General features: G+C 38.9%; 1 protein-coding gene across 1 annotated transcript in view; it reads left to right on the top strand.

The window, feature by feature from the left end:
* The window catches only part of LVRN (laeverin), a 38316-nt gene extending 19747 nt beyond the window's left edge, over positions 1 to 18569 (top strand). The window contains exons 11-20 of the mRNA XM_054397968.1: positions 235 to 311; positions 3701 to 3840; positions 5936 to 5991; positions 7199 to 7352; positions 8453 to 8547; positions 9234 to 9341; positions 14748 to 14918; positions 15380 to 15520; positions 16902 to 16977; positions 18423 to 18569. Of these exons, the coding sequence (XP_054253943.1) occupies positions 235 to 311; positions 3701 to 3840; positions 5936 to 5991; positions 7199 to 7352; positions 8453 to 8547; positions 9234 to 9341; positions 14748 to 14918; positions 15380 to 15520; positions 16902 to 16977; positions 18423 to 18569 (1165 nt within the window). The remainder of the gene's footprint in view (positions 1 to 234; positions 312 to 3700; positions 3841 to 5935; positions 5992 to 7198; positions 7353 to 8452; positions 8548 to 9233; positions 9342 to 14747; positions 14919 to 15379; positions 15521 to 16901; positions 16978 to 18422) is intronic.
* Positions 18570 to 18903: the final 334 nt, after the last annotated feature.

Here is an 18903-nt window from a genome sequence, read left to right as displayed (position 1 = left end):
CTATATAAGAATGACATTTAAAGCCATTCTAAAAATCCTTCATCTGTGATGAGCCCAAATGCTGATCCAGCATAAGTACAACCATCTGATGAGGTTTGTGCAACAGAGAGAAGTTAGATCCAGATTCCCATAAGAAGGAACCCATCTGCAGTCTTGCTTAGAATCAGCTGAGAGTTTGTTTTCTTTAAAGCATAAGAATTGATTATAGTATCTTTCTTTTTTGTTGTTTTTAAGTAACACATGGATTATTCCTATTTCTTGGATGAGAAATGGATCATCACAACCCTTAATGTGGCTGGATAAGAGCAGCAGTAAGTTATGTATTTGATAACATGTGCTAAATCCAGGGTGATAAACACACAGGAGATAGAATGTTTGTTACAGAAACATCTGTTTATCTGTTGTGCTAATTTTGTTTTATGATGGCAGTAAATTTACAAATAAGTTAAATGCACTGTTTTCTAGGTTGCATCAAACATTGTCTTTAATAATATGGTAGAAAGCATAAAAATAATTTCATTAATATGACAAAAACCATCAAATTTCATTACATTGAAAGCATACTATGTATGCATATTTCATATGTAGAAAGCATACTATGAGTAGAGATTTCCACACTAATTTTTATTTTGTCATTTTGTGCACAAATTCAAACTCTTAGCTCCTCAATTATTCTTACCTCAGCAGATCCCATTGATGCTAATTACAGCTTTTGAGTATAGGTAGAATCTCCAGTGTGATATATCAGAATATTATCAGCTCAAGCAGTAGGTAAAAGTCTGAAATAAATTAAAACCAGCTGCGTGAAGCGATCCAACGTTGTCACACAATTTATGTTTTCAACACCATTTAATTTGCTTTAACATGCAAATTAAATGCAAAAGTAGTCATATCAAAACAGTAGAAACTAAAACATTTTAAAGGCTTAGAAGAGAAAAGTGAGTTTATGGGCATCCCCAATCAAAAAAAATCAGTTCTTTCTAATCTCAATGCTTCTCAATAATCAACTGTATTTTTCTGAGAAAGAAGGAATGTATTCATTCAAATGATGTAATAATTTTTCTTTGACAAGTTGGCCCTGAGTTCTGCCAGGTTTTGAATCAATTACAAGGAGATGCAGAAACTCATGGTTTGTGGAATGCTTAAGAGCAAAACTATGATGTATTGTGTGCATATTGCCGCACTCCAGCCTCTGTTTGCAGTGGTTAAAAACTACTTTCCCTCTTTTTCAGGCAATAAGATAGTTTGCATGATCATTTCACAGTATATGAACAAGTAAAGAAGCAAGGAGTGTATGTGTATTCCTCTGAATGCTTTAAAGTTATATAAGGCAGTGATTGGTATTGTGAAAAATCAGGAAATTTACAGAAAATTGTTGTTAAGCAGCACTTGCTTGGGAGGACTTGTATCATTTGCTAAGCTTGTATGATTGAAGTGATGCCAGTTCCATTTCCTTACCCATCATGTATCTCAAGAGCTAAATAAGTTATTAAAAACACCCATCATGTTGCATCTCCCTGAAGGGAGTATGACAAATACATAAAGAATGTCAGTCTTTAAAACACAGTCCATTTGTATTTGGAGCTATATGTCAAACTTACCAGAAACTATTCAGTCAAGGAATTTTTATTTGTATTTTAAGGTTAAAAAAATAATAATCTTCTTTTTGACTTTTTGATGCATAAATAAACCAATAGGCTTCTTTCAAAGGTAGAATTGTTAAGGGTAATTTTAAGTTCAGTTACCATTTTGTTCCTTTGAGATCAAAATGTTTTCTGGTGGGCTGTTATGTTGTTATGGAGAGGTTTTCATCAGAATGGTTTTGGCCAGTGAAAATGAGGGATTTGGTACAAACTACAGTTTTCACTTGAATTTTGCAATAGTTGCTGCAGTGGCAGGCAGTAGTTTATCTTACTTCTAACCAGGTTAAACTAAACTGCATGCTTCAGTCTGAGCTGCTACCAGCAGCCAAGCATGTTCATTCAGCGCTGCACTGTACAGTATTGAAAGCCTGTTGGTTTAGAGCTCCTCAGGCAATGTCTACATACTCTGCCCTTATAATTGTGTTGGTCACTGTCCCTGGGTGACAGAGATTCTATTATGATAGAACGCATTTGGCTCAGCATGTGGAGTGGAGGGGCATGATTCTGCTATTTTAGTTGTAACTGGAAGTGTTCTTGTTGATTAGCAGAGGATTGAATCAATGTACCTGCAAAGGGGAAGTACTGCTAGTTCCCATATTATAGCCATCCATGATGTCTTTAAATAGTTAAGCCAGTTATGTGACACACTTGTCTCGCATTTAACTTGTGAAGATGACTGAGAATCCTGTAGTAGTTGCACTGCCAGAACACATTGAAGTCTCAGTCTCTTTGTTCAGGGTAAAGCCGTGCTAGGTCTTGAGTACTCACCAATATAGTTTGATTGTCTTAAGAGAGTTTGCCCTCTTAAATCAGCGTGATTATAGATAGTTAAAGCAGCATTTTAATCCTTTCTGATGAGGCAACTTAGAGCCTTCAAGGCTGCACTGGTTCCTTAAGATGTACTGTAGGCTATCAGGAACAAGTAATCAGACAGGCACACATAAACTAGGTAGTAGTAAGATGAAATGGGACTGTATAAGGAGGCCTTCAATGCATGATATAACTTAAAATAACTAATTAAAATCTTTCTGCTACTTGTCTCTTGCATAAACTTAGCTGTTTTGCTTTCCTTGTGTGATGGGTTGAAACTAACCCTCAACACAAAATTGCCAGACCGTCTCAGCTGGAAAGCAAATGAAGCTGTATTTACAAGCAAAACTACAATCTAAAATACGAAATGCAATAAATGTGTACAAAATATACAATATTTACATGTATTTACAATTTATAAACAACACAAGAACTCCCCCTGGACAAATGACAGGGCTACTAATAGCTTCCCCCTCCCTGCTCCTTTCCCTCCCCCTCTACACCAGACAAGAGAAAAAGCAGAGAGTTTCTGTTAGTACTTAACCACAACAAGAACACATTCAAGGTCAGCAAAGCCAGCAGAAGCACAAGTTAGTGTTTAATAGAGCAAGGAAGCTGAAAAAAAAAGAGAGTTAGTTTACAGACCTAACTTTTATGTTTGTTATCTGTCCAATGGGATTATTTAGACGTTATCATTATTTTCCTTTTTATATCCAATGGTAATTTATTTACATTCTACCACTTTCACTCAAGATCGGTGGAAAATTTTCTAGGCACAGCCTAAAACTTCCACACATTGATCTCCATTTATGTGAATACTGATAAGGTCATCATTTCTTCTATAAAGTACTGAGCAGTGTGTTTTGGAGCAGCAGGCGCGCTGAGGGTGTACGCCCTGCAGCAGACATGTGCGAGTGTTGCTCTTCATCCAGACTGGGTAACCTTTCTGAACTCTCCCAGCTGCCTGGGAGCAAAAGGGTAGGAGCAAAGTATGTCTTCATCCTCCCCTTTGCCATCTCAAGGTGCTCAGTACATGAGTTGATTGTTGAAGTTCTGCTGTGCAGAGCAAACATCATAAATGCACTGAGCTCTTGGGGGATTCGCTTTTTGGGGGACATCCGCTTTGAGTCCAGCCTCAAACTAGTGTCTCAGATCTCAGAGGAACATCAAGTCCAGTGTTTATCAATGCAAGAGAATTTAGCAGTTCACAGGAAACAAAATGATACATTTTTCATCTCACTTTACAGAAGTGTTTCCTGAAATGCAATTATCAGAGTCAGAATATGATTGGATCCTGCTAAATGTAAATCTAAGTGGATACTACAGAGTGAACTATGATCAATTAAACTTAAAAAGATTAGCACGCCTGCTTAATAATGACCCAAAGGTAAGATCGTATTTGTTTTCTCAAGCTTATAAACAGATTCTTTCCATGTATTTCTTCTTGCAGTTCTTACCAAATTTCAAACTGATGAAAACATGGAATAATGGTGAACTCAGATCACATAAGAGGAAATGATCCATCATTGCACCGCTGAAGTGATGGGCAGCCTTCCACAGTGAAAGAGGAACAGACTGAAATAGGTTCACATAAGCAGGAAAAATCACTATGTGAGATGGCATTCTGTCTTCAGAGCTGTCTTAACAACTTGCAGACCTTCCAGTCTCTTAAATTTGGCTCAGAGAGTTGTTGGTATGGATTTGTGGCTGAGCTTTATCTGCTGTTAGATAATGATGGAGAAGGAAAGCTGGAAGAAAGATTTTAATTACATATTTCCTCAAACCACAATATTTCTGGCAGTGAAATGTTAAGAGAATAATCATCTGAATTGCCTTTTTTTAATTATTTTTGTGGTTTGTTTTTTGTTGTGCTGCCCTTTTCTTGTTTTTTTCTTGTTTTTGTGGAGATTTTTCTTAGAAAAGTTCCAGTCAATCTGTTTGGGCTCTTTCAGTCCTCTATATACATCATAAGTAGGAGCAGATTCATCCCACCTCTGACTTGTCACAGCTTGGGCTGAACGCAAAAGTGGTACAGAACAGCCCATACCTGTGGCTCTATATGAAGTTGCATAGTATTTAATGTTCCCTAACCTTAGAGTGAGCCAGAGACTTCAGCAGTAATGTCAGCTGATTGATTTTGGTAACAGCAGTGAGAAAACCTAGGCTTTCAGCATAATAGTAATCAGCGTAGTCCAACAACTTCTCCAGAAAGTCTGGACATGAGGGTGATCAGAGCATGCTTAGACCTTTCTACAGCACACTTCTAGTATTTTTTTCTTTCACAGGAGGAAATTAGGTGTGTGCTGACTTTGGGCTGTTTTTTTGGCATCCGTCAGTGGGAAGGTTCGTTTGAATAGATGTAACAGGTTAAAGGTAAACCAACAGGTTAACCTGTCTGTTTCCCCCAACGTAGAAGTGAAGGAAAAGCAACACACAAAAACACTCCATGTTGAGACAAAGAGGGTGAGATAAGAGTTTAATATAAATGTGACAACATAAATGCATAATTATCTTAGCCTGTTTGCAGAAAAAGCACAGCAGAAAGCAGCAGCAAGTAGAAGCAAGTGAGCTAAAAACCCAAGCCAGGGAGCAACTCCTCCATCCCTCCCTGTCCTGCTGCCATCTCAGTGAAAGAAAGCCAAAACCCGGAACACAAAAGCAGCAACCAGAACAGGAAACCTCTCATGTTACAGTCTGAACTCCAAGCCCCATAGTACTTCAGCTAGCACTTTCATTTTGAAACTGGCATGAAGCAGGATGGTTTTGAATAACAGCAGCAAATATTCAAGGTAACCCATGACATTCTCTTCCCCATATTCTATACCATCTGCATCATGCCCAGCAGCAATTAACATCAAATAATATTCATCATACATCAGTCACTGTCCATTCTCACTCAAAATGAGATCACTTTGAAGTACACAGAAAACTTCTCACTGGAGATACTCTGGAGCTCCCACTCTGTTCTAGCACATGACAGCAGCAATTGAGCTGAAGGGGTGTGGGAGCAGAGAAGAAGAGACCAGCAGTCCTTGTAAGAGCATAAGCTGTAAGCAAGGGTTCACCCAAGGCTCTGCCTTGGGCATTTATTTGATGATAGTGCTAGATACTGCTCTGGACTAACCTGAGTAGATATTCTGAACTGAACCCTCAAAAGGAAAGAATGCACCCAAAGTATATAACTAGGATATTTTAAGGAAATGCAGGATTTCTGTATTTTAATTTCCATTACAGCATGCAACTAAGAAAGGTCTTGAAATTCCATGCTTAATGTACTGTAGCTGTATATTTACATGTATAAACATCCCTCAAAGCACACAAATAATTTCATCTTCAAGTGCAGGATCCATTTAATGATATTTTATATAAGATTTTGGCTTAGAAACAGTATGAGAGACTTGTCTTCTAAAATATAGTAAAGCTTATTTAATCTCTTAATGATGTGTGTAGATCTATTAACACCACAGGAATTCTTTCTGCAGGCTATTCCTGCCGTCAGCAGGTTCCAGCTGATAGATGATCTTTTCGCATTGACACAGTGAGTATGTTTCAAATATTCTGTAGAAAACAATCAAACCACATGATGACATTCATCATTGATACTTCTGCTTTGTTCATTCCTGCCTGATAAGAACTACAGCTGTTTTGACAAAACGGTGGAATAGTTAAGTACTTAAGCTATTCTTCTCTCAGTGCTAAGTGATTTCACTCAAAATTTCTTCTAACTTTTGTCCAGCTCAGGAAACATTTTAAATAATGGCACTGTCACGATTTTTTTAACAACTAACCTCTATTTGTTAAAAAAGAGAAAAGACTCTGGTTGAGTGTTCTGAATTTTCCTTAATTTATTCTGGGCTATCTCAGCTATGCTGTTCTGCATCACTCTTAGTACCTCTTCCATTTCCCTTGCTGATGGAAGACTTGGTTGTTCATGTCTGTGGTGCTAGCGAGATCAGCAGTACTGTATGGAGCTGAAGGAGCAACAGGCATATCTGTGCCTCAAATAGACCAGAGATCCCAAAAGCATCAGAGAACTGTGCTATGAGAGCTCAGGGAGGAGATGGCCTGCACATTACCCTCACTTCACAGCCCGTGGGGGTAGCTCTGAGAGGAAGAAGGAAAAATTCCCATTCCTCCTCTCGTATAAATGTCTATTGTAATAAACAAGCTCAAAAGTGGTATTTAACAAGGAATATAACTATGAAGTTTCTGTTCTGGAGGAGAGGGGCTTGAATTGGAATTTTATTAGGAAAAAAATTAATTCTGTGCTAGTTCCACACTGAGGCACAGAAGTGCCATGCTGCAGTTGTTTGTGTGCATGTGGATTACATTGTCCCATATTTACAATAATGTACATTCCACAAAAGAACCTGTAACACAAATACTCTGTTTAGCAATAAAAATACAGATGTGTTATAATGCCAAACTGCTGTGTTCCTTCATTTGCCCTAGTGAGACTGATGCATGCTGTAAATATGTCTGTACTGTGTCCTGAAGACACAAGCAGAACATAGTCTGCTCTTAAAAGCACCACTGTTTTATACGTTTTGTTTTTCCAATGTCTTTTTTAAGACACTTTTCACGCAGTATCCTGATGTTTTGTTACTAGTTTCATAAATAAACAGGTATTTGTGGTAGGTAATTAGTATGAATAGATATGCTCAAGGGTAAAGTTGTGGTTGGTTGTGTTGTTTTTTGGGTTTTGTTTTGTGGTTTTTAAAAGTTATTTTTTTATTTTATTTTAGGTTTGGATATATTCAGATTGAAACAGCACTTGAACTAACAAAGTACCTTGCTAAAGAAGATGAACTCTTCATATGGAATGTGGTACTGTTAAACCTAGTACCTGAGAATTTGGAAAGTACTCTGAGGAACTATGAAGTATATCCACTTTTAAAGGTATCACCATTTTTTTTTTTTTGTTAGCAAAGATACTAGACTATTTAAATAAACCAGACTGAAATGAATGCTTTTCAAATTCTCAAGAAAGTAATGATGACTATTTTGGGCCACAGTTCTTGTCATTCCCTTGTCAATTTGTTTTTTTAAATAGCAGGAGGTACTTACTGCATATAGTAGTCAATGATAAATGTAATTGAATCTTGAGCAAATATTATTGTAGAGCAGAAATATATTCAGAAATATATATTTTTTATATTAAGCTCGATCCCAAGTTTTTGTAAAATTGAGAAGCTGAAAAATACAGTCAGCATTAAATCATCGACAGCAAATGAGTAACATTGCTAAGGGTATGTAGTGTGTATGTGCTCTGTGGTTTGTACTGCCTATCCGTTCACCTTCATGCAGTGAAAGAAGGAATTTGATTTGGGTACCAAATGAGATGATTCTCCGCCATATTTGAGCTACCTGAGATGATACTGCTTTATTTCCTTAACTTCTATTTGAACAAGTCCCATAATAGCAGTTCTCTTACGTTCTTAAAATCGTAGAATCATAGAATGGTTTGGGTTGGAAGGGACCTCCAAAGGCCGTCTAGTCCAACCGCCTCTGCAGCAAGCAGGGGCATCCTCAACTACCTCAGGTTGCCCAGAGCCTAGTCAAGCCTCATCTTGAATATGTCCAGGGATGGGGCCTCAACCACCTCCCTGGGCAACCTGTTCCAGTATTCCACTACCCTCATGGTCGAGAACTTGTTCCTAAGGTAAATAACTTGCTCCTAAAATAAAGGTACATTTAACATATATAAGAAGAACAAAGTATTTTCTATTGAGAAGTTTGTTTTTTTTGTTTTTTCTCTGAGATGAGATTTATTAGTGAATTCAAGGGTCCTAGTGATGTGAAATGGTAATTTCCCAGTTTGAATGGATGCAGAGGTGTAGTGAATTTTAGAACCAACTTAGGTACCTTATTTTAATGTGCTGCATTGTCAAGGAATTAATAGTGGTAAATAGGATAAATCTGAGTAAGTATAAACATACAATACAGTACAATAAAGACATACATCTGAAGTAATTTTTCTGTCCTTTTTTTCTTAAAAGAAATACCTTTTAAAGAGAATGTTGCCAATATACCATTATTATGCAGGTTTTATTCAACAAAATGTCGATGCTTTGGAAGATGACTATTTTGCTAAGTAAGTAGTCTGCTTTTCTTGAAAGTTTGTTCTGATGTGATTGGATCTGATACATTGCAGTTTGCCTCTCTAAATTTAAATAGAAGATAACAGGAAAAAGACTTGTAATTAATTTGAATATAACAGAATTGTAATTTTTACTGTGCTGTAAGTGTGTGTTACTTATGACGATAACTGCAATGAAACTGCAATTTCTGGATATCCTGGGATATATTCAGTCTACTTAGTGAGCATGAAAGGTGGTAGCTGAATGATCTGAATGATGGCTTTTGTTCACTGGAAAACAGGCTCAACAGGCTCCTGCTTGTTGGGGGAAAAAAAACCTGTCAGTAATGAGCTTCAGATGTGATTCATGGATCAATCACTAGAACTTTAAAATACTTCATTTTTCAAGGCCATTGTGGCCACAGTCTTGAGTGCCTGAGAGATTTGGACTAGGTGCAGCTAGTCTCTTAAAACTACCAAGAGGGATATAAACCACACAACAAACTAAGAAAAATTATAGTATATTGGTAGCCTCCCTACTGCCCATCAATATTGATGTCAAGGACCTGTTATTGGTAGTTTAATTTTGGTTTTACTGGTTAACAATATCATGTTTGAAACTGTGCTGGTCAGGCACAGTTCAAGAACTCCTAATGTAGAATACATATATTTTATTTTATCTGTTTTGGCTTCCCTTCAAGAGTGTATTTGGAAAAACTTTTTGCAACAGCGTGCTGGCTGGGCCTCCAGGACTGTTTAAACCTGTCATCTGAACTGTATGCTAAGTGGATGGACAATCCTGAGTACAAGTAAGATGATGATGTGCTCTTTAGAGGTGTGCATGTGTAATTAAGTGGAAAGTTAAAGGGCTCTTACCTGGGGGAAGCAGAATGAGACTTGCTCATTCTGAGCAGTACACTGCTCTTCTTTCTTGGCAGAATGACAGTATATAAGCCTAACTGTGCCCCACAATCACCTCCTTTTCCCTAAATCCCAACTTGATGATGATCTTGTAATTATGGCTTTTTACATAGACTTCACAGGTTGAAGGATGCAGATTTTTGCCATGAAGACCAAAATCTGTTTAGCCACACAACAGGTGAACCTCAGATAAGGGCTAATAGTCCATAATATCCAGTCCCTTTGCTGCAGTACAGCCTTAGGATTATTATGTATACCAACTCAGTTTCTAAGCTCTTAGCAATACTGAGTTTTCTCTATTTTTATCACATAGGTATCTGCCTATGGTGAGTCCATCAAATTGCTTTGCATGTTCTGTATTCATGTGAAGAAGTGCTGGGAAGAGCTATCAGTTCTTATGCTCATATTGGATCCTAGTGATCAGGTTTCTGGTCCGGGAGGATGAATTCCTACCAAGGATCAGACTGTCTGTGATTGAGTATTGCATTATTAGAGAAAATTTACAATATATTGAAATTATTATTCTCTTTTCCTCCCTCTTTCTTTTGGTGTTTTCTATGCAATAGTCTAATAATATTGGCACTGGTGAGTGACTATTTAAAGTTCATTATTTTTTTTATTTGTTGTAGTTGTAATAAATATTTTGTTGTTACTTGTGTCTCTTGTTATATGTAGTTGGCTGAGTAAAATGAACTTATACTTTTGTATTTGTGGTTTTCATAGTGGTCATCCTCATAGTTTCATAGTGGTCATCTTCATAGCTTCATAGTGGTCATCCTCAGAAAAAACAAATTTTGCTTTGTAGTTTAACAGAAATGTTTAAATAGCCTAAATACATATTCTTACATTCCAGAGAAAATACTCTTACTATCCCACACTAAAAGCAACAATGCTGTTCTCAATTCTCATACTGTTTTCAAAACAGTCGCCTTTGTCCCCTGTTAATACTATTTGAAATATTTGTTGTTTTTTTTTTTTTTTTTCCTGGTGGAGTACTACATTATCTGAGTTGAGGAGCTAAAACATCTGTGAACTATATTAGCTGATCTGGTTTTGAATTAGATGGAGAATATTAATTTTGCTGTCCTTTCTGGCACAGAGATAAGTTCAAAGGGGCTTTGCAGCCTCACACTTCATACGACTTCTAAGTGAGGAAAAAAATGCAGCTATAATTTTTTTTTAAGTGAAAAAAATGATACTGTTTTAATGGGGAAAAATGGAGATAGGACACTTCTTAGGTTTCAAATAACAGATCACAGTTCCTATTCAGTTACATAGGAAGCTTTTCATATGCTGGATAGGAAAGGAAAACTTTTGACTCATATTTCAGAGATCCCTTTAAATGCTCTTATGTTCTCCATTCTGAGAGCAAAACTCCTAACAGCACACTATAGCTATTCTGTGCCAGGTGGAACCCTGCAGGATTCTCTCATCTGTGGAAAGGAGTAAAGCTTTTCTCTGTCAGATAAGGTGATCAGCTTTCAGCTGAGCATTTCCAGACAGTTCCTGGCAGACCTTAAATGGACTTGATACAGTACGTTTTTCTCTATTCTGTGGAGATAACAAGCCAAGAGCCAGTTTCTCAGTTCTGTTCCTTACAGGATTGGAGCTAGCCAAATGAGTGCTGTTTCTGATGTGTCTTTTGAAAGAAGGAAATGAGTCTAGAGGGAGGCACAATATTGCTGTATGTTTTAGTTGTTTACTAAAGTAACCATATACTGCTCTTGCCCTCAAAAGTTAAAAAAATTACTGTGCAGCTTCTGCATTTGCTCCAGAATGCATTAAAAAATCCACCCTTCTTTCCAGCATCTTTTTGCATCATCCCTAAGACCCAGAGAAAAGAGAATCCTGGAGTAATACCAAACCATGCAGCCACTCCCAGTAAAAAGAGCTAGATTAATAAGCCCTTCCCTTCGTCTAATATAACCTCAAGCTCCAAATTCCTCTGGACCACAGTGGACTTCCTCTTTGAACTACACAACACAAACCACATCAGGGCCACCATAGATTCCACCAGCCAGTAGATGATTGTCTCATAGCCTTGAATACAGCTTGAATATATAGAGCCACAGCCAGGTGATATACAGAGCTTGTCTGTTTGCTTTCTACCCACAAGAACTTCACATTCAGTAATCAATGTTTTCTTGACACTTTTGGAACAGCTGCAGTAGCAAAATAAAAAGCTATATTCTATCCAACACATCTCAATCCTGTTACCACCCTACCATGGCCTCTTTCTGCAACATTATTACAGAATCACAGAATATATCTGATTGGAAGAGACCTCAAGCATCATCCAGTTCAACCTTTGACCCAGTCCAGCCTTTGACCCAGTACTGAAGACTAAACACTAACCCATGTCTCTAAGTATCAAGTCCACATGCTGCTTGTACACCCTGCAGAGATGGTGACTCCACCACTACCCTAGGCAATAAAGATATATTTATTTCCTAATATCCAGCCTAAATCTTCCCTGGTGCAGCTTGCAGCCATTTCTTCTGGTCCTGTCCCTTGTCATCAAGGAGAAGAGGCTGCTCCCTCCTCACTCCAGCCTCTCTTTAGGTAGTTGTAGAGAGTGATGAGGTCTCCCCTCAGCTTTCTTTTTTCCAGACTGAGCAACACCAGCTCCCTCAGATACTCCTCATAGGCCATGTGCTCCTGGCCCTGCATGAGCCTCATTGCCTTTCTCTAGACACATTCCAGCACCTTAAATATCCTTCCTAGAGTGAGTGGCCCAGATATGAACACAGTACTCAAAGTGTGGCCTCACTAGTGCAGAGTACAGGGGGCTGATCACCTCCTCATTCCTGCTGGCCACTGTGTTTCTAATGCAAACCAGGATGCTATTGGTTTTCTTGGCCACTTGGGCACTGCTGACTCATATTCAGATGACTATCAACCAATATCTCCAGGTTCCTCCCCAAGCTGCAGCTTTTCAACCACACATCCCCACATCTGTTGCTTACCATGGGATTGTTGTGACGCAAGTGGAGGACCTGGCATTTAGCCTTGTTAAACTTAGCCTTGGCCCATTGGTCTAACCTGTCTATATCCTGCTGCAAAGTTTCCCTACCCTCCAGCAGATCGACACAGCCATCCAGCTTGGTGTCACCTGCAAACTTGCTGAGAGTGCACTCAATCTGCTCATCCAGGTCATTCATAAAGAGCACAGGCCCCAGTACTGAACCCTGGGGGACACCACTAGTGACAGGGTGCCAGCTCGATATAACTCTGTTCACCACCATTCTTTGAGCTCAGCCATCCAGGCAGATTTTTATCCATGCGGAATGCACTTTTCCAAGCCTTGTGCCTAGAGTTTCTGAAGGAGAATGCTGTGGGAGACAATGCCAAAAGCTTTACTAGAGGCCAGGTAGGCAATGTCCATGCCTCTTGCCCCATCCATTAGGCAAGTCACCTTATTGTAGAAGAAAATCAGATTAGTCAGACAGGTCCTGCATCTGGGTTGCGGCAACCCCAAGCACCAATATAGGCTGGGGAGTGACTGGCTTGAGAGCAGCCCTGAAGAAAAGGAGTTGGGGGTGCTGGTGGATGAGAAGCTCAACGTGAGCCAGCAGTGTACACTTGCAGGCCAGAAAGCCAATCACATCCTGGGCTGCATCAAGAGAAGCATAGCCAGCAGGTCAAGGGAGGTGATTCTCCCCCTCTACTCCACTCTGGTGAGACCCCACCTGGAGTACTGCATCCAGTTCTGGAGCCCCTGTTACAAGAGGGATCTGGAAATGCTGGAACGTGTCCAGAGAAGGGCCATGAGGATGATCAGAGGGCTGGAGCTCCTCTCCTGTAAGGACAGACTGAAAGAGTTTGGGCTATTCAGTCTGGAGAAGAGAAGGCTCTGAGGAGAAATAATTGTGGCCTTCCAGTATCTGAAGGGGGCTACAAGAAGGCTGGGGAGGGACTTTTTAGGGTGTTAGGTAGCGATAGGACTAGGGGGAATGGAGCAAAAAATAGAAATGGGTAGATTCAGAGTGGATGTTAGGAAGAAGTTTTTCACTATGAGGGTGGTGAGACACTGGAACACGTTGTCCAAGGAGGTGGTTGAAGCCCCATCCCTGGAGGTTTTTAAGGCCAGGCTGGATGTGGCTCTGAGAAACCTGATCTAGTGTGAGGTGTCCCTGCCCATGGCAGGGGGGTTGGAACTAGATGATCCTAACAATTCTATGACTCTATGATTCTATGACCTTTCATAAACCCACACTGACTGGGCCTGATTGATCTGTTGACTGCTCCATAACCTTCCCTGGCACTGAGGTCAGGCTGACAGGCCTGTAGCTCCCTAGATCATATTTTTGGCAATTAAGCAAACTACTACAATCCTGTAACTCTAATAAGATCTTTTATAGAAAGATTCCCCACAGGGCTATTCTTTACTTCCACATAACCACTCAGTCTCAGTAGGCATCATTCTTGGTGGCAAACCCCTTATGTTTCCATCACATATTCAGGTAAAGGAATCCAAAAATCTTTTTTGCAGTAAATATAAAACATGTCCATGTTTGCTTTTAGTATGCCAGTCAAATGCCCCATCAACAATAGCACTGTTAATATCATTGCATCTTGTATTTTCACTTCTTAAGAAGTGATGTCTGTCATGCAGAAGACCCAAATCTCTTATTCCCACTGGTCCTTCTTAGTTTCTGGAGTCTTTTGTATCTATCTTTTGCTTTAAAGATTGCTGTCTGTGTAGTAGAATAAAGTGCTATCACTAGTTAAGTGTTTACAATATCTTGAGACACATCACTGCAGGTGGAGTATTACACTGATAATTTTTGCATTTATATTTTGCTGAATTCATCAACATGTTAAGAACTCTTCTCGGGTGGGAGTAATAGGAAGCTGCCTGCTGTGTGGAGAACTGTCCCTTTTGTTTCCACTTATGCTGCACATGGCTCTTCCTACTGGATTCATTCACTGAAGAAACTTTGAAAGGAGTTGTCTGGGATGGTGCTTAAATGCAGCTGTACACTCTTTAATGGTGTGATCCATGTCCTAGGCTGCAGCGTGAAAGAGTGGCACTGACATTGTACGTACACAAAATAGCTTAGTCCAACTATTCTAAAATAAGTTTTTTATTTGCCTTTAAATTGCATGCTTTTAAAATGTTTGAGTGATGAACCAAGCAACCAAATTTCCTAGCTTTATTTAAACTGCTATTTTGTATTTGCTTTCTTATGCATCTTTTAGTTGTGAAGAAGCAATTTTTTTCAGTTACATGTTAACAATTGGGTTTGACTTTACAAAAATACAGTACCTTTTAATTATATTTTGCTTTGCAGAATTCCCTTTTTAATTAGAAGAACAGTCTGCTGCTATGGTGTTGCATTGGGAAGTGATAAAGAGTGGAATTTTGCATGGGAAATGTATAACCATTCTGATTCTACAAAGGAAGATAAAGACATCCTGCTGTCTGCCATGAGCTGTTCCAGAGAGTCCTGGTTACTTTACAGGTGACCTTGATCAAAGTATATCTTTATGTATATAGAAGTAAATCATAAAAACACAAATACTGTACTGTGCAAACCTGATTAACAGTGTCTTGCTGCTGGCTTACTCTAATCTCCATTTGTGCCACAGCAGTTAGTCTCCAGAAACTGTGGAGCAGTTTGCCCGTCCACAGAGTTGCTGTCTTTCTGTAACACAGATAAGAAAACCATATATATCCACATAATGTGCCACATCCTCATTTTACTGAAAAATGGAGAGGCAGTGTGGAAGAAGAGGGTATTTTACCAATGCAAGGACAAAACCCAAGCTGGATACACTGCTTGAGAGTGAGACCAACTTTGCTATAGCCTTCCACCTTCTGTTACTTGTAGAGACAAGCATTTTCTTGAAATGGGTGATACTTCCAGATTATTACTGTTAAATAGTAAGTGATAGGTACAATTATTACTTTCTTTTCTAACAGATACTTGCAATATGGACTCAGTGATACATTATTTTCTTCCAATTGTACTTCAATCATGATCTTATATGTGGTGACTAAGGATATTGGGCACCGTATAGCCTGGGAATTTGTTACAGAAAATTGGCCGCTTTTAAGTGAAAGGTATGGTAAGCAACCAGCTTTGGTTTCCCAAAGCTCTTTGACTTCTTCCTCCATGTTCTGTTTGAGCTGTAAAATTGAGGTGCAGATTTTCCTTCCAGAGGTGTTTGGTTGCTTGTTTGGTTTTTGTGGTGGGGTTTTTTTTTGGGGGGGGGGGGGGGGGGTGTTGTTTGCTTGTGGGGTTTTTTTGTTCGTTTGTTTGTTTTTTTAATGTTCGATGCAGTTTCGTAAGTAGGCAGAGCAGGATTCTCATAGGATTTAACTCTGGTTGAGGGGGCTTAATGTCAAAGAACAGGTCCTGACATACATAGAATGCTTTAAAAATGAGTCTGTTCAAGATGGTTTGAGTGTTTTTGACTTACATTTCCTGGAAAGCCTGACTCCAGAAATGGGTTTTTCCACTAGCATTTTCACAAGCTTTTGTGCAAGATTGTAATCTTTTTTCCAAAGAGAGTATAGAGAGATGAGGGTTTGAAGCATACAGGGTGACAATGCAATGACCAGCAACAGTACCATTCCCTGATTTAAATCCTAACCCATCTCCAGCCTAACCTGCTGTACTGGGTTTGGCTGAGCTGGAATTAATTCTCCTCAAAGCATCCAGCTCAGCCAAATCCAATACACCTGCACTCATGAAGGTAAACTGTAGGTGAGCTTGGGCTACCTGTCTCGAGCAAAGGAAGTATTCTGATGTCTGTTCAAAGAGTCCCTCTCTCCTTTGTAATGGTGAAAAGCAGTACTGCTGCAACAGTATATTCCTTCTGTCTTTGGTGGCAGAGGAGTCCACTGGGAGCCGTTAGTGGTAGCATAGCTAAGACCAGCCATCTGGGAGCTTTCAAATGCATATCTTCTTTTGCTAATACTAGGAAAGGTAAATTAGCAGATTTGTGTCACAGCAACTTTTTTCCCTTACAGAGCTTTTCTGTGCTCTATAGTAATGAGCAGTTTGCTGAGAAACTGACCCATTGTTTTTCCACTGACAGAAGAGTGTGGGCATTAATTTGTATGCTATCCTCAAGACACAAACAGAAACACCAAGCTGTTAGAGAGTTGTTACTGGTTAACCTTTCTGGCTTAGTTTGGCTGTATAGGTTCACAAAGATTATCCATTTCAAGTAAAGAAATCATGTTCCCAAAGCAGAAATACTAAATCTTGGGAAATGAAAATGAATGAAAATTTGTGTTTCATCCTGCTCAAGTGCCTAAATTGAATGTTAATGATATTTCCTGAAACAGGAAAAGGAGTTCACAGTTGCAGACTTCAGCTTTGTTAATATTTCCAACATGGTAAATAATAATTAAATAGTGGGATATTTTCAAATGAGAAGAAATTTAGTATATTTGCTAGCATGCTGTTTGAAGGACCTTTATCTCAATTTTACAGGTATGGGAAGGAATTATTACATGATGTATTAAAAGTCATGGGAAGATTTGTCAATACAGATGTACAGATCCAAGAGGTAAATCAGAGAAGTAGTTCACTTTATTGTCAATTTGTAAATACAGGTTTTTAAATCTCTTGTTTTTGACAGTCATCATAGCATTTATTAGATGATGTTCCTGCATTGAGATGTTGATAAAAATGATACTTCCTCATCTGAGAAATAAACATGATCGTGCACACACAGCCCGCAGGGCAGTTGGTTGTTGAGCATGGTACAAAAGTGAAATGTTATGCAGGGGTGGGTATTGTTCTGCTTTGTGTGGTTGCAGTGTAAGAGGCTGCCTGCCCATGTGCTAACAGGTGTGATACAGTTCTTTCCTTCTGAATGTGCAGTGGCTCAGATGAGCCCATTAAGAATACTTTCTAATTGGGATGCTGTATGTCTGTAAAAAGAAGATGGGTTTTGGGAAAGCTGCTGAAAGCTGTAAATCTGTATGTTGTGTTATTTTATTCCCCACACTAATCCACATGATTGCCTGAGAATTAATAACTATCACTGCTCAGTCCATACTTTTTTCTTTTTCTTTTACCTTCAGTACAAGTCTGCCCATATTCTTTCCCCAAATATTTTCTTTTCTCATTACAAGAAAAACTGTGCTTCCTTTTTTTGGCGTGTGTACAGCAAATAACTGAGAAGAGATGCTTAGTGAGGAAAGGAATTCAGATAGGTGTCTCCTAAAATTAAAGAAATCTCTCTTAAACAGAATCACAGAATTACAGAAAACATCTGGTTGGAGGAGACCTCAAGATCATCCAGTCCAGCCCTCAACCCAGCACTGAAGGATCAACACTAAACTGTGTCCCTAAGAACCAAGTCTACATGCTGCTTAAACACCTCCAGGGATGGTGACTCCACCACAGCCCTGGGCAGACCATTCCAATGTTTGATAACCAAACATGCATGAAGTATTGATTTTTCATCTTTGGTTCTTCAGGGACAACTTAATTCCCTGGCAGGGCAAAAGTAATAGCCCAGTGCCAGCCTTTAAATTAATCTTCAGATTTGGAATTGAGTTCCAATAAGTATTATTAAAGCTATCTCATTTTCCTCTTTAAAATCAGTCCATGGAGATTACCTTTGCCATGATGTCTACAGGAAATACACCAGTTGGGCTGCTGGTGTATTAGGTTCCTGGCTGTATACTAACATCTATCTCATTTCTCTAATTGCTAGTTTCCCCCATGTATTTCTTACCTTTTCTTCAGTCATCTCTTCTCTTCTGCTCATTAGACTGCTGAAAGATTGCTTGGTCTGTGATTGTAGGACAGGCAACACAAGAGGATTCTGCTACCCAACTTGTGCTACAGACTGTGTGGTAGCACTAGTACTAGTGAAGTTGATTGCATTTGAAAGGATTTTTATAAGGGTTGGCAGAGGAACACATTCTTGATATGCAAGGAGCTTCTGTCAAGCTGCTGCAAGTGAAGTTATGTGAACTAAGCTCATGTTCATTTCTTCAGTTGCAGGTTTTTTATAATGCTACACTGGAAGAAGATGAGAGGGTGGATGCCACTCTGCTGCTGGAGTTTACAAAATTTGAGAATATGGAAAGGAGAGAACTGCTAATCAAAATTGCCAACTGGTTACAGAAAAATGTAGATGACTGACTTTGAAAACTATTTCCAGTATATTCTAGAGAGACGTTCACTAGCATTTTGGTATTCGTTTCTAAGATTTAATTAAAGATAAAGCACATTTTTTATGAGTCATGCGGTTGTCTTCCCAACTGGAAATTCAAGCTACAATGATTCACAAAGAAAAGGAAGATTCAGCAAAAGAAATGAAAGATGTGTTTTCATTTTGTATCTAAATTAAATTCATACTGGATGACTTATTAGTATGGGATGCGTTGCTAATAACGTAACTTAGATACTGCCCTAAATCCGTAGTTTTTTGAGAATATCAGAATGGAAGTTGTGGTACAAGTTTGTGGCAAAATCA

The sequence above is a fragment of the Indicator indicator genome, chromosome Z (genome assembly GCF_027791375.1).
Source record: "Indicator indicator isolate 239-I01 chromosome Z, UM_Iind_1.1, whole genome shotgun sequence".
Lineage (NCBI taxonomy): Eukaryota > Metazoa > Chordata > Aves > Piciformes > Indicatoridae > Indicator > Indicator indicator.
The sequence above is the reverse complement of the archived record's forward strand: the minus strand, read 5'-3'. Positions and strand labels throughout refer to the sequence as shown.